Source organism: Echeneis naucrates, chromosome 18 (assembly GCF_900963305.1).
Source record: "Echeneis naucrates chromosome 18, fEcheNa1.1, whole genome shotgun sequence".
NCBI classification, from domain to species: Eukaryota; Metazoa; Chordata; class Actinopteri; order Carangiformes; family Echeneidae; genus Echeneis; species Echeneis naucrates.
The window spans coordinates 4,983,674-4,998,757 of NC_042528.1; the positions used below are offsets into that span (position 1 = coordinate 4,983,674).

The window sequence follows — 15,084 nt, forward strand, 5'->3', positions numbered from 1 at the left end:
TTCGACTGGAAACAGATATAAACCTCATCTGGCTTTGTGAAAAAAAGTTCAATATTCAACACATCACAAATGCCAACACCAACACAACACAAAAACCAAACTGTAAACACACTGGGTTAGGTTTGAGACTATCTGAACAAATAAGATAGAGGATGTTAGTTACTAATGTTATTGGTTTTTTTTAAATGACTTCTTTTTTTTTTTTTTTTTAAGAAAACTACCTTCTGGTTATATTTCAGTTCTTTCCACACAGCCAGGATAGTTGTATTGGCATTCTCATGCATTCTTTGGAGCCCTCTCATCGTGTGTATTGGCCAAGGCTCATTTTTAAAAGAACAACATGCATGTGGTGTGCAGTCAACAAGTCAGCACACAAACACCAACCAACATAACCAGACCTATATTTGCAACACCACTCCTGGATGAAACAGCAGGAAACAGCAATAGATATGAGGAAACAGTATGCCATTTTGTTCAGAGAACAACCTTAAGGTCTGAAAAAAAAAATAAAGTGTTGCCACAGCTCACATCTTTGTCCAAATCCCCTTTTGCATCACTAGCAAAAGCAGCATTACAAGATTCACACTATACACCGCAGCTCACTGTATAGCAACACAGAACAACCCTGCTAATGGAAAGCTGCTGTTGAAAGTCTGTGTAAAAGCTTGAACGTCATTTACAAAAGGAAAAGCTCTGTTTCTTTATCTCTCTCTGCCACACACTTGAACCTAACGTGAAAGCACATCATCACCAACATCTCATCATGACCACTTCTTCTCTTTTGAGTAAAGCCTATAGTGTTACTTCTGCTTTTGGGTTATTCTAAAGCTGTAGCAGGACTATATATGTGTTTCGTTTTTTTTTTAGCACCTAAATTGAACTTGAACAGAAAGCAGCCCACCCAACCTCTTTCCTTTTTTTTTTGTTAGCTATTTCATAAATGTACCTCATTCAGCATATATTCCTCCAACTGGCATTTCAGCGAGTCAATTCAAATACTAGATTCATTTCATCTTGTGCGCACACCGTCACTCCTTAAGTGAAGTATCCTTTTGCATTATTAGCATCAAAGCATGCAGGAGCAGAATTTAAGTCCCTGCCCAGCAGTCCTGGCAATAGAAGCCTATACAATCTATCAAACCAGCCCAGCTGTGTATTGCAGTGTTAACATGCAGGGGCCTGCTTTAGCATGGGCACACACAAAAGCACATTTGACCTGGCCTGTTCCACATCTCCGCCTTTTAACAACTCTACACCCACTCACACAACTGCATTGGCAACACCAAATACACACTTTCAACAAAACATTATTAAGGGTTTTGATCCAGAGCTACTGACCAGCGTCAAAGCCCGCAGAGTGTAGATCAATAGCACAGAACGAAAAGGGAATTTCACCTTATATAAGGCTTGCACACACAAACCGCACACGAGCACGAGAATATATGAAGTCATAAAGACACAACTGGTAGCAGCAGGCACACTGGGTCATAAAGCATGTGCAGCACTTCCTCACATACAATGGATTATTACAGTAAAACAAAACTGCAATCTAAAAGTGCAACTGCCACCACGAGTGGTGTGTGTGTGTGTGTGAGAGAGTTGCACCAGCCCAAACAGTGGCTCACCTCAGGTATGCTCAGACAGGAGTGATTCACAGGAAGCACGCCCATGCACACACACACACACACACACACACACACACACACACACACACACACACACACACACACACACACACACACACACACACACACACACACACACACACACACACACACACACACACACGTTCACTTCTGCACACCCCACTTCCAATCAACGCTGAGCAAAGTCCAATGCATGAATACCCTTCCTGGTTTTGAGAAAGAGAAAATATCTCTACAACTTCTGCAATCATACTATCAAGATGTGTAATTGTATGCAATTCATTTAATGGTGTTTGGATGATGACAAATGTATTAAACCCACTTTAAACAGGGATTTGTCAGAGCAGGATAATAGTTTAAGCCATCAGTGATGCCCATCTCTTTTTGTTTGCATTTATCATCAATACAGCGACGAACCTAACGCAGATGATACTCATTTAAGTCCAGCTTTGGTTCACTTTCTTTGTCACACGAATCTTTTAAAAAGCTCCCACCACTGCCCGACAACGCTCCCAGGCAAGCTGTACCAAAACGATTAAATAAAATAATATTCTTTAAAGACAGAGAGGGATCATTTGGGAGCTTTAAAAACAACTCACCAAGTCCGGACGATGACGTAACACGCTGCCGTGCCACCGGCACTTTGCGTAAAACTTACCTGCTGGTTAGGAAAAAAAAAAAAGGAGCCCTTTGGCATCTCCGTTGTGCGTCCGCTTGTGTCACATTACACCAGTGGACAGTCTCAGTCGTCGTCCCTCCTTCTTTTCCTTTTTTCCCCCTCCCCCTGTGTGTGTTATTGTTTTTACCCAGCTGATCGGTGCCCAGTCTGTCGCTCCGCAGCTCCACGCCCATCTGAGCTCCAGAGCCCGGAGCACGAATAGCAGAAGTACCTGTCGTCAAATCACCCTCACTGGTGCATTACCCCCATTTGGGCTTTAATGATCTAATGATCATGCTCTGTTTTTTCTTTTTTAGGTAAAATAAATGTGGGTGCTTGTGTTTATCATTGGAGGGCAGCAAAGTGTAAGGGCATGTAATGTCGAGCTGAGGAGATGTGCATGTCCCAGCTTGATCCTGAGGCCTCCAGGTACTCATTCAGTACAGACAGGAATGCATGTTCTGTGGAACAAAGTACAAGTGTCATTTTAGAATAGTTGTAATTTACACTTACTTTTTTTACACTAACCCTTTTTTTGCTTTACTTATATATTGTACTCGTCATTTTGTACATGTACGCGTCATTGTGGCAGCTTCAGATCATGTTAAGATAACTAACATTGTTGAACTTTAAGCCTGTGGGTTCCAAGTTTTGCATTCTAGCAATCATCATCATCCTCATCTTCTTAAGAAAACATAAATCAAATCAAACTATTTGCATAGGCTGCAACTGAGAGGAATTACTTCAATGGAAAATAAATAAAGAGGGCACAAAAAATGAAATACATTCATTGAGCATCATGATACAAGACACCCAAAGTGCATCCAAGTCTGCAAGAAAACTAGCTTTCAGTCTCACCGCCAAGAATATTAACATATGCTCTTATAGATTTTGCTGCTTCTACTTGCCAAGTGAACATTATTGCCACAAATAAATTCAGTCAAGTAGCCGAGTGCAGCTTGCCAGTTTGCATGGTCCTCCAGTCCTCCACATGATGGTGACAGAGAGCTGCAGTACTGTGGCTTCTTGACAACACTGACTCCATTATTGGAGCATATTTGAACCTACCATCGCTATAAATGTATTGATTTATTAAAAATATATCAGGCAAAAAAAAGTAAATACGCATCTCTGTTATATTCAAAACACAAACATAAGTCAATATAATGAAAAGAAATTTTATTTGACCTTTTGCGTGGGCTGGAGCTTTCTTTGTCTTCTTCCACAATGTCTTGGTGTTTCTTGTGCATCTAAAATAAAAAAAAAAAAACAAAAAACAGCAACACACATTTGGATGCCGATGATAGATCAGAAGCAGCTGTGTCACAGAGAAATAGTAGTGAGAAAAACCTCAAAGATGAAATCAGTTGAGACAGAAAAACTTAACTTCTATTGCCTGCCAGAGCAGCAAAACTTCCTTGCAAGTCTTGCTGTTGATCAGCAAACTGCAGTTTGCAGAACAAGCCACATGATGGTGACAGAGAGCTTCTATTGGCCATTTCATAATCCATTATATGTTGTTCAAACACTGACTTCTCCCATTCAGAGTTTATACACGAAATAATAGCAATTAGAGCGATGTGCAATAAATTTATATAACTACGTTCATACAAGAAAGAAACTGCTGATTGCCTTTTAATGAAAAAAGGATGAATTTTTCAACAATCCAGCAGGTTCTGAAGAAAAAACATTTGCTATCCATCAAGCCATTGCATTGTAATTTAATAATACATATACTATTGATAACATTGCTCTGTAAGGGAGCATAATGAGTGCTTTTTCTTGTAGTAGTTTTCTTATTTTGCTTTTAGCTGAGTAACAATTTAAATGCAGACAGCTTGAATGAAGCAGTTTTAGACTACAGTGTGCAGAATGTAGCTGGACATCAGTTAATCTGGATACGTATCTGTCTTTGGACTGTGAAATCAGGAATTCCACTTAAAGCCTACTGGGCATAGTATGTGTGTCAGTAAAATGCTCCAAAAGCCATAATTTAATTATACATCACCCTCCCTAATATTCATCTGCGATCCAAACACATTTCATTCTGTGTTTCTGGTTTGCAAATATATATATATAGATTTTTTATTTTATTTTATTTTTTTTCAATGTTAAATTCCTTGCTGAGCAAGATTTTTTGATTATTCAGGAGTGGGAGAAGTTGAATACCTGACGTCTTTTACTGTCTGGACATACAGCCAGTAAAATGAGTGGCAGAAGAATGGAGGGGAGGGAGGAGGTGTCTGGAGGACAGCAGTCTGTCTTCCTGTGAATCTTTTGCTCTGTGGCCCGTCTTTTGTCTCTCCCTGCCACGCCTCCAGGAGTCGTCTTGGAAACATGTTTTACTGCCGGCGGCCATCTAAATGCAGCATTGGCTCCGTAAACTGGGATGGATGTGCTCAGCAACACTCAATGCCAAGGACATAGTGAACAAGCTGCAAACCAAGAAGGAAGTGCACACCAGAACATGATGCATTATTTGTGAATATTATTCACCAATATTTTGTTTATGGGGTACATCAATGCATCTTGAACTGAAAAGGGGCAAGAAGAAGGCCGGATTAGACACCAGTGACTCTAATTTGTTGTCTTTTTCAGTTTAACGTGGGTGAGAGTCTGCATGGCAGGAGGAAGGACGATCTCGACACGTTGACTGCTACTACTGGGGGCGTTGGAGCTGACAGAAGATCCATGGATCGTGATAAGCACACAGTCAGCAGGAGGAAGTGCACAGGAGAAGAACCAGGTGGAGGTGGAGGAGAGGAAACTCAGAGAGGAAGCGAGGGAGGGATGATCAGCCCAGCGGAGGATGAGGGGAGAGGAAGGAGTGCCGGTGAGGAGCAGGTGGCGAAGAAGTGCAGGCAAAAAGTTGCGGAAGTGCTGAAGGAGCTGAGATTTTTTCATTCAGAGAGAGCGACAGCGTGGGGAGAAGTCCTCAGAGAATGTGCCGCCATGCTCAGCAAGCGTCCACCAGAGGGCGGTGATCAGCAACATCTGTCTACCAGGGGTATGGAAGTTGGTCTCTTTCTTTTTCTGCATTTTAGAGCAGTTGGAATATTTGAAAAAGCGTTTATAAGCGTTTCAGTGTCAGATGCAGGAAAATGTCAGTTAATGTAAATATTTGCGTGCTCACTGAAGGACTTTAAGGGAATCAGTGTAAGTGTGACTCACTGAAAAATCAAAAGTTACTGAAAGTAGTTCAGTTTGCATTGAATTAGTTTTAAGCATTGGTTGATGAGGACCCACAGTGTCACTTTTTAGCACTAATGGGAGTCGATGTATCAGTTGAAATGTTGGTCGATGATCAGTTTACTCACTGAGGGTAGTAAAGTGTCCAAGATGAGTTATTAAAATACCTGAAGGAATTTGAAGAGTGAGTTTGAAGTGCCAGTTGTGAGCGTTAATTGGAGCTGAAGTGTCTGTGAGGCTGAAATGCTGAAAGCGGGTTCAAGTATCAATTGAAATTGAAATGGAAGTATAAAATTGTATTTAAGAGTTTGGTTGTGTGGGAGCAAATTTCTGATTTGGGTGGAGTTTGATGTGATCTGAAAGATAAAACAAGTGTCAGCTGAAGAGACTGTTCCTGAATAAATTGGGAGAGATTTTTAAAATCTAAGGCACTACAAACTCACAAGATGACCACATTATAATTAGTACATTAAGTGAAACAACAAATTTTTGAAACAGCATTTGTTTAGCAGTCTGGCCCATTTATGCAAGATGATTATTATGTTGTTGTTTTCAGAAGTCATGCCTTCTTCAGACTCAATTATTGATACTCTTCAGAGTGTTGTGGGGGACACAGAGATAATTATGAAAAAACTGGGCACAATTGTCACCAACCTGGATGCAGAAATTCTCAAATTATCTTCAGAAGAAACCTCATGTATGGATGCAGCACTTGCAGAAACCAGAGACCCAGACACATCAATGCAACCTGAAGATGGCAACCGTGACTTCAGCTCCCCTGATCCGTGCGAATCTGACCCTAACAAGGAGGAGGATAATAAAAGCCACACCAGCCATACAAATGCTAAAAAGACGTCAAGCTGCAATGATGTCAAGAACACAGAGAAAGTATTTGAGATCATAAACCAAGTGAGTAATGATGAGGACTGTGTTTCTCCAGCGTGTCAGAATGATTTAATGTCGGAGGCAGGAAAGAATGCAGAGAAAACAAATATCAGGGCCAAAGGAGATGCACAGAGCGAATGGATCACAGTGGGGTAAGTTTGTAAGACTCACTTGTGTTATACATGGATTCTTGGGAGTTTTCTGCTTGTTGTGAAGAGTAGCTCAGTTCATGTTTTCCATACTACCTGTGATGATAGCGAACATTTTGCATAACACAGTTTTAAAACAGTGCAGAATGTCAAAAAGTCCTCCCGTTCCAAGAGAAAGCTACTACTTGCTTTTTATGCCGCCTGGGATCAGCTGTCTGGTAGCAGCTCGCAGATACAGAAGTAAACATTCTGCAGTGCTTTATCACAAGGTGCACACATTTTGACTGGCCGGTCTTCCCGTAAGCGGGTTGTTTCCGACAGTTCACTGTCAGGTCAATGCTCGCATTTGTCCAAACGCCAAGCCAATCAGGAAAACTCAGATCAGACGCATGGAGCAAGTCTGTGTGATGCTGATACGGAAATGTTTCACACTGCAGCTTTTTAGACATTCTTAAACTAGAAATGTGTTTGAAGATAAAATATCTCCCACAAATTCTACTACTCACGTTACAACTTCTAACAACTTCTTCTATTAAGGGCAAAGATAATCATATAATGAAGCAAAGCATGCCACTAAAACCTTTTAGATGTTGTTTCAGCTTCAGCTTTGTACCTAAACGTTCTGACGACATGCCGTATCTCTCTTTTGAAACAACACATAGGCTCACTGGTAAGTTGGAGGACAGCCAGTCAAACGTACCAGATGTGTGCTTTGTCAAAGCACCCACGGGTGTGGCTGAAGTCCTGAAGTGCGAAGTGGCGGACAGCTTCAGCTGTCTCGTCGTGACCGGCTCAGAGGAGTTGGTCAGCAGAGTGATCAGGGTCAAAGTTCAAGGCAGAGATTCCAACGTCTGCTTCCCTGTGACCGTGGTTGTACCTTTCTGTGCACGTTACCGTGGCAACTACAGGGACGTCGCTGTCAAGATAATGGATGGAGAGAGGAGAACGAGCTACGTCACTCCTGTAACAACAGAGGGCACGTACGGAAGGGTGAGGCTTTATCTTACAGATACATATGTAAGGTTATTTATAACATGATTGTTTTAGTCATTTTATTCACGGCGCATTCTGTGTAGAACAGGAAAAAGTTTGACTGCGTACAGACTCTTAGTTTCTGAAGATTACCCATCACATTTGGTCTGATGGCTGTTTGAGGGAGATGTTAACCACAGAGATGAGTGTGTATTATAACATTCAAAGTGAAAAGGTGGTCACCAAGAACCAGAACAAAACCAGACCAACATTTTTTCTTTGGTATTTAGAACTAATAAAAACCCAATCTGTATGCAAGGATCAATGTAAAGAGTGATGGTTAATTTGTCAAAGTTTAAGATACTGTAGTTGCACAAACAGACTTTTCTATTTCATTTTCAACTATTATATGAAGAGTACAGTTGTCTGTAGTATGGACTTTCTTATTTTTCAGAATTCAGCATTATTTATTTATTTATTTTCAGGGTATAGTCAGCTGTTTAGATAAGAAGAAGCTTTGTTGTTGTTTCATATTTTAAACCAGGCTCTGATTGGCAGCGTCGTGGTTCACCTCTTTAGGAAATTTACAGTTAACAACATTCTGTCTGAAAGTTCACGTTCAAGACCACCTTGCTTGCAAATGTATTTAATATTAAGAGCTGCACCTCCTTACAATTCTTTATGAATAGAAGCAATTCGATCATATTAACTACTGAAGGTGCCATAAATGTGCCTTACATTGACCCAAATCCAGCCAGACTAAACATCAAGTGGGGTGTTTTGTGAGTTTATTTCTTTTTCCTGTGGTTTGGCTGAAAAAGAGCATTTATATGCCATTTCTGTCTTCATCAGGGCTCATTTGCAGAAGTCAAAGTGTACTCCCTGGGAATCTTTGCAGTTGTTTCCTGTCTAAAAAGAGAAAATTACACCATTCCCAAAAGAGGTTTGTCACTCAAGCTCCCCATGGACCCCCGCATTTGTCTCAACTACCTCCCAGGATGCTTCACTGCTCCAGTAATAGCACAAACCATGGTATGGAGACTTTTCAAACTGATCTTTAGCTTTCTCTCTTGCTCCTAGATGCAAGGTATTGCAGAATTTAACAATTTTCACAACTTTTGTTAAGGTTGTTTGAGACAAAATTATAGATCAGCTTTCCAATTAAGCATTCATAATATTTGAATTGCTCCCAAAATGAGATAAAAACATCCGATCATATGTGAAGTAACAGCAGCTTGCTGCTCGATCTTATTTCGAAACCCAAATGCCTCCCGTGGTTCAATGCTGCCTCCGGCAAAAAAGAAAAAAAAAAATGCTGTTGGCAAAACAAATGTGTAAAGAGAAATCACATATCGTCTCTGTCGAGCCTCCTGCCTGAATGACGCAGAACAGCTGTCTCCTCATCTGCTTCAGGTCCAGCCCATAGACACCGCCGTCCTGGCTGCTGTCAAGTCCAGAAGGGAAGCGTATTATTCAGTGGTGTCTACGAGCCCGGTGCTCTACCTCACCCACCCGACCTCACAGCCCCTGAGACGACCCCTCACTGTCACCCTGCCCTGTCCCCCCAACCCAGAAAGAAAGAGGAAGGGAAGGGGACAAGGGGAAGAGACAGAGCACCGCCACATCTGCTCTGTTTCTCCATCATGGGATCGATCTGTTTGCAGCAGAGTGCAGTAGGATACAGCTTTTACTCATCTACATTTCTGAGAGTTTCAATTATATTTCACACAAAATACCAATATAGTGAATTATTTTTCCAATGACAAATTCTGCTTTTTTTCTTATGTCTCTACTGCGTTGACTTGCCCTATCCTTTATTGTTTTAGGACACAAAGACTGATTTCATTTACATTTTAATAACAAAGAAAAAGTGAGAAATATTCAGACAGCACTGCCACAATTATTATTATTTTTTTTGGATAAGTATCCATAAAAGATGGATATTTTTGCAGATTTAATATCCCAGAGGTTTAGAAATCACCTAAAATGAAAAAACAAACAAAAAAAAAAAGCTAAAACTGCAGAACACATGTGATGGAGTGTTTTATATTTTTTTGATTTTGATTTAGATTTCTCTTTCAGAATACTGAGTACGTCTTTGAAGTCCCAAAAGGAAACGTCAAATGAGCTGCTCATTGTTCTGGGCTCAAAGGACAAACAGTGGAGAGTCCTGGAAAAAATCACAGTCAGAAGCCAGCAGAACGGGCTGGCGTCCTTCGAGCTGACAGAGAACTTTGACAGGTTTGTTTTCTCCTTTTAAAATAATCCAAAAATGGTACAAAATGTGATGATAAGATGAATGCAAATCAGGTTTATTTAAATCACCCTGTGTAGACAACAAACTGACTTATCGTGTTCTACTGCGCGAACATAACATATTGGATATATAATCTACGGGCTTGGCTGGATTTGCATCATAACTTCAGACACGGAGTATTTAGGGCAAAGACCATAGATTCAGTTCTAATAACAAGGAATTTGTGATTTTGTTTGAAACCTTGAAGAAGAATGGTCTGGACCAGCTGGAGGCCGCACGGAGACTCCGGGGTCAAAACATTAAGAATTACGAAAGTTTCAGCGGTTTTCACCATGATGGAAAGTAAATGCTGAATTTATTATCAGTCTGACTATTGTATAGATTCAACATTTGGTAGATTTTGAGGGACGATATATTTTTATCTACTGGAGTTGGAGAGAATGCGGCGTAGATTGAGACTCAAAACATAAGCAACTGCTCGTGACAAAATGATGAATGGAGCTTCGGGTACTTTGGAAGTGAAAAACATATATTAATCAAAATCTGGAGTCGCAGCTTTTCCTTTCACTGGTAAATCTTTGTTGCCAACGTTGGCTATGTATCAAAAGTGAAACTTTAAAGCTTAAAATACGAGCCTCTCTCTGGCACCAGCATTCCTTTGGCCTGTTGTTGCGCCTTCCAAATGAGCAGGACCGCAGCACAGACGGCGATGTGAGGTAGAAACAGCCACAGCAGAACGGCAGACAGCGCAGACACTCCCAGGGTCAGACGAGTAGGGCCACAGTCATTTTTTGCGTCGTTTGCCTCAGCTTCAGTCCTGACTTCACCGGTTTGTCCACCTGCAAGAAGCAGAATCTGAAAAACACACAGCCGTTTGATTACGTGAGGCCGACACACTGTGCTGCCATCCAGAAGTGCAATCATTTAACTTACTACATCTCCTTGTCGGTGGACCTTCCTGCTGAAGTCCACCAGCCACTGCAGGCGGTTTGATGGACTGTGGCTTTTCAGCTTGCTGCTGTTGTTCCCCGTACACAGCGTCACTATTGGCTGGCTGCTCACACCACAGATGAGGATGTAATGAACTCTGCATCTGACCACACAACAGAAACTGCTCTCACCCACTGCAGATTAATTGAATAGTGTCCATTTTCTGTATGTACCGTTTTGCTGAGATGTAGCTGACAGACTCCAGTTTGCTTCGTCTCTCATGGGAACCGGGAAACAGCATGAATCTCATAAAATCTGCAGATCCACGCTGTGCTGGTCTCGTCACCTCAAGGATACTGTTGAGACTGGGACACCCAGAACAGTGAACACAACTTCGATTGCTTGATGCAGAACAGAATATTTTTTTGTGTGTTTGCTAAAAGTCCCTCAACACCTCTCAGTGAAGTACAGCCGTTTCAGTTTTCGTTTTGCAAGAGAGTTAGCCTGCAAGATAAAGAGAGTTAAAAATGTTTTTATGTTTTTACAAAGACAAAAAAAAAAAAAAAACTGTCGTGGAGTTTGACTTCCATTATCTTTGCAAAAGAGAACAGACAAATATCATTTGATAATAGAGAAAACTGTTCTTTTAGCTCGAGTCTCACAACGTAAATTTGGTGTCTGAGGCCGATGAGTCTGATGAGCGTGTTTGACAGATGCAGCAGCTTGGCAGGGTCCTGGGCCACATCCACACACAGACAAGCAGTGACTGTCATCACCAACCCTCCAACCACATAGAGCAGGTAGAAGACATTACGCCTGGTCCCAGACAGAGAGCGAGAAAAGGCCAAACAGGAAGTCGGGGAGTCAGTGGTCATATTTGAGGAGAGGGAGTTCCTTACTTGGCTCCTTACTTGCGGACACTCAGCTCGGTAGGAAATTTCAACATGGCCCAGCAAGTCCGACAATGCTAGAACAAATAGGAACATGTTAATGTGCAAATCAAACATGCAAATGTATCCATGATGATCCATGATCATTACCATCAACTTCAGTCGGGTTAGTGTCAATTAACCTGTTTAATTTAGTTGCTAACAATAATAGTAATGACAGAGACTCACCGCTCATTCAGCTTCTGCTTCAGTTCTTTCTGGTATCTTGACGTTAAGAGCGCATGCCTGTTATTCAAACGATTTAGTGTAAGACGCAGAGAAATGAAATGTGGAACACAACGACAGACTTAGAGCAAGTATAAGGGCTTTTACATAAGGGCTTTAACAGAGGCAGTATGGATAAAGGGGGGGGGGGGGATGCTCTGAATTCCAGGCTTTAGCTTTTCTATTTCAGAACATTATCAGATATTTCTGGTGAAAATATTAAGAGGACTTAAACTAAATATACCTGTCTGATCTTTTGAGTCACCTGGGTAAAAAAAAAAGAAATAAATGAAATTAAGAATATTAGTTTTGGACTGTTCCATTTGTAAAAACAGAGTCCCAGTATTTCCCTCCAGGGCTATAACTCTTTTCCTTGTTCTTATCTGAATCAGCTAATATGTACAGGAGGTAATATGAGTTCCTTATTCAGTTTTAAGTGCATTAAGTCTGTATTCTGGCTCCGATAACGGACTCATCTCTTCCCTCAGCCACAATCTAATCTCTTCACTGAGCTCAGCCTCTTAACTTTGCCTGTGTCTTTTTTTCTGCTGGCTTCAGACTGCTGCTGGTTCGTCTCCTCTCCCCGCTGCAGTCTTGTCATCTCACCTCCCTGGCAGAGGAGCTGGAGGAGTCGGTCGGCTGCCACGCCGTCACCGTCATCCTCCAGCGCCGGCAAGACGAGCCTCACGCCGTCCTGGTGGCCGCCCTGCCCAGCCGAGACCTCAGCTGGGAACTCAACAAACTGCGAGCTCAGGGCTACAGCGGCCTCCTGGAGGCCTCATCGGACGTCTCCATGCGTGAAGGAGATCAGCTTCTGCTACGTTTCAGTGGCAACATCACCTCTGCAGGTAGAGTATGACGCTGAGTCGGCCTACGACAGAAACTTTCTCTCTTTTAATTTGTGTCTTGAGAGCTTTTGGTTTCTTTTTTTTGGTCAAAACAAAAAAGCTATTAGACATCTATGATACTTCATTGCTTTATGAGGACTTTGTTGACCGTCTAGCACCATCAGCAGGTTTTAATTTATCCAGTGAAAGAACCAAACATGGATTAGGACTCATAAAAAACTTTGGTTATTCTCTGCAGTTTCCTCCACCACGACAATCATGTCAAAGTTTTTTGGGTTAGCGACCAGAGATCTGCTAAATTAATGAAATCGCCTTCAGCCTTATTTGCACTTCAGATCTCATTTTCAGATGTTAGCATGCTCGTGTAAATGAACACCTTAAACATTCAATATCATGGAAAACAAAGGATTTAAATAATACAAATTTTAACCAAGCCATCTTTGGCATGTTTGCTCTGATGCCTCCCATCAAACTTTGCATTGAGCACAAATGACACTGACTGATAGCCTTGGTTATTTTACAACAGGAACTTGTAACAACCAAAATGACATCCCGCTCGAGCGCATTGCCTTTCACAATCAACGCATGAATCACCTCCTGGTACACCTGACTGAGGTGGACCCTTTTGGGAACTACAGCTCTCCTCACTACAAGGGGACAGCCGTGTTTTACAAGGTGACCAGAGGTGAGCTGGAGTGGCGAGGGCACGAAGCCGTCCTGAAGGACGTGAAGCTCCTGGGGGACCCCGTCTGCAAGCTGTCTCTGACTTTACCGAAGGTGAAGAAGCACACTCGATGGGAAAACTTCACAATGAAAGAATTTTTCTCATAAGTTTCATTTTGTTTCATCTCAGAAAGTGAGAAGCATCAACCGGCCCATCACAGCCAGGGTGAAGTTATGTGAGGAGACAGGTGACTCATAAATGAATTGTTTTCCTCATTATAGTAACATTTCTATCCTTTGTCTCTCTCCCCATTCGTTCTGCACACACGGAATAATTCCTTGTTTCTCTACTACTATCAGTATGATTTCAACTAAATGTTGTTTAACCCCCTTCAAGAATACTTCTAGTTCTTTTAACATAAAATGAATCTAAAAAGCATTGAAAAGCATTTAATTGTTGTCGAGTTTTAGTTTAAATGGAATGAAATCTGACAATCCATCATTAATCTCTTCACCATCCACCAGATTCCCTGCCAGACTCTTTACTTCTCTGGCTGGCGGGGGAACTCTCAGAGGAGGAAATCGCCTTGTTGGCCCTCTCCCTGCGCCTCCGTCGCAGCGCAGCTCAACTGGTGAAGCTCCGGGCCGGGGACAGCTTGTCCATGCAGGCTTTCCACCTCCTGGCCATGTGGAGGAGGGCCCTGCCCGCCGTTCTGCGCCAGCCCAAGGCCTCTCACTTGGCCCACTGCTTGGCCAAAAGCGGCAGACCAGACCTCGCCAGAGAGCTGCTTCTCCGACAGCCACCAGGCAGGGCCCACCTACATAAAGAAACTTAAATAACAGAATCTTACTGATATTCATGATATTCTCACTGCTGCTCATGAGCTTGTCCTCTCAATAAATAGTTTGCAGCGCTTTCTTTTCCCCACAAGGAGTCAGCATTGGCCTGTAAAACATACTTCTGGTTTTGCTAGTCATAAAGTCTTTGTGGATTTGTGGGCTATTATTTTGGGTATTTGTGTGGAAAATGTAAATGTCCATATACACACAAATCATTGGTGTATATTTTTATTGCACTTCTAAAAATGTTACTGGAGGTTCAAGGAGCAGCGAAAGCCATCATTTAGGAGTTAATATAGAGCTTTCAAACATATCTGGCAACCTTCATCATCAAATGTCTTCTTGAATGATAGTTGAACTGTAGCTTGTGGGATGAGTTCAGGCAAACATAAGCAGTTCTGTCCTTCTCTTCACAATACATGTGAATCGAGTCTTATTTTAAAACAAACCGGCTGAAAATGAGGAAAGCTATCTCCAGCCATTAAAGTAATAGTTGGTGCGTTGACTGCTGAAGCGGCAACTGTCAGCTGTGGTCATAAGCTCCTGAACAGCTACAAATTGAGCCGTGTTGTGGTAAATATTTTCTGAACTGCTGTTTCAGTTGTGAATATGGACCTTTAAGTAGCTTGGGGGGGGGGGGGGGGGAGAAATGAAAATTTGAACATCAGACATGACTGAAATCAGCAGGATTGCCACTAAACAGAGCTTGTGATGAGACTTGATACTCTGTTTGAAGACCTGAGTTAAAGCTGATTTATATAGCGCAACAACAAGTCCCTCTTGATAGCTAAATTACGGACGGCAGAAGTGTGCTCCATGTTTTTGATGACGTTTGTTGGGGCTTTTCTTTTTGATCTGCCTTCAGAGCCTCCTGCTCCAGCTGTGTGACATTC

At 41.9% G+C, this 15,084-nt stretch overlaps 2 protein-coding genes across 3 annotated transcripts in view; one reads left to right on the plus strand and one right to left on the minus strand.

Annotated features, from left to right (window-relative positions):
• The window catches only part of arap2 (ArfGAP with RhoGAP domain, ankyrin repeat and PH domain 2), a 99,272-nt gene extending 96,872 nt beyond the window's left edge, over positions 1 to 2,400 (minus strand). The window contains exon 1 of one of the 2 annotated variants that reach the window (XM_029526211.1): positions 2,305 to 2,400. The gene's annotated coding sequence lies outside the window, so the exon portion shown is untranslated. Of the gene's footprint in view, positions 1 to 2,245 lie in introns of both variants that reach the window. The other variant, XM_029526212.1, reaches the window with a different exon arrangement.
• A 2,267-nt stretch (positions 2,401 to 4,667) lies between these two features.
• dthd1 (death domain containing 1) lies at positions 4,668 to 14,177 on the plus strand. Its single transcript, XM_029526936.1, is given in 12 exon segments — positions 4,668 to 4,757; positions 4,903 to 5,311; positions 6,203 to 6,530; positions 7,190 to 7,517; positions 8,352 to 8,531; positions 8,913 to 9,172; positions 9,582 to 9,740; positions 12,399 to 12,688; positions 13,215 to 13,465; positions 13,542 to 13,599; positions 13,877 to 14,149; positions 14,152 to 14,177. Coding segments are annotated over 12 exon segments (2,652 nt in total).
• The last annotated feature ends 907 nt before the right edge of the window (positions 14,178 to 15,084 follow it).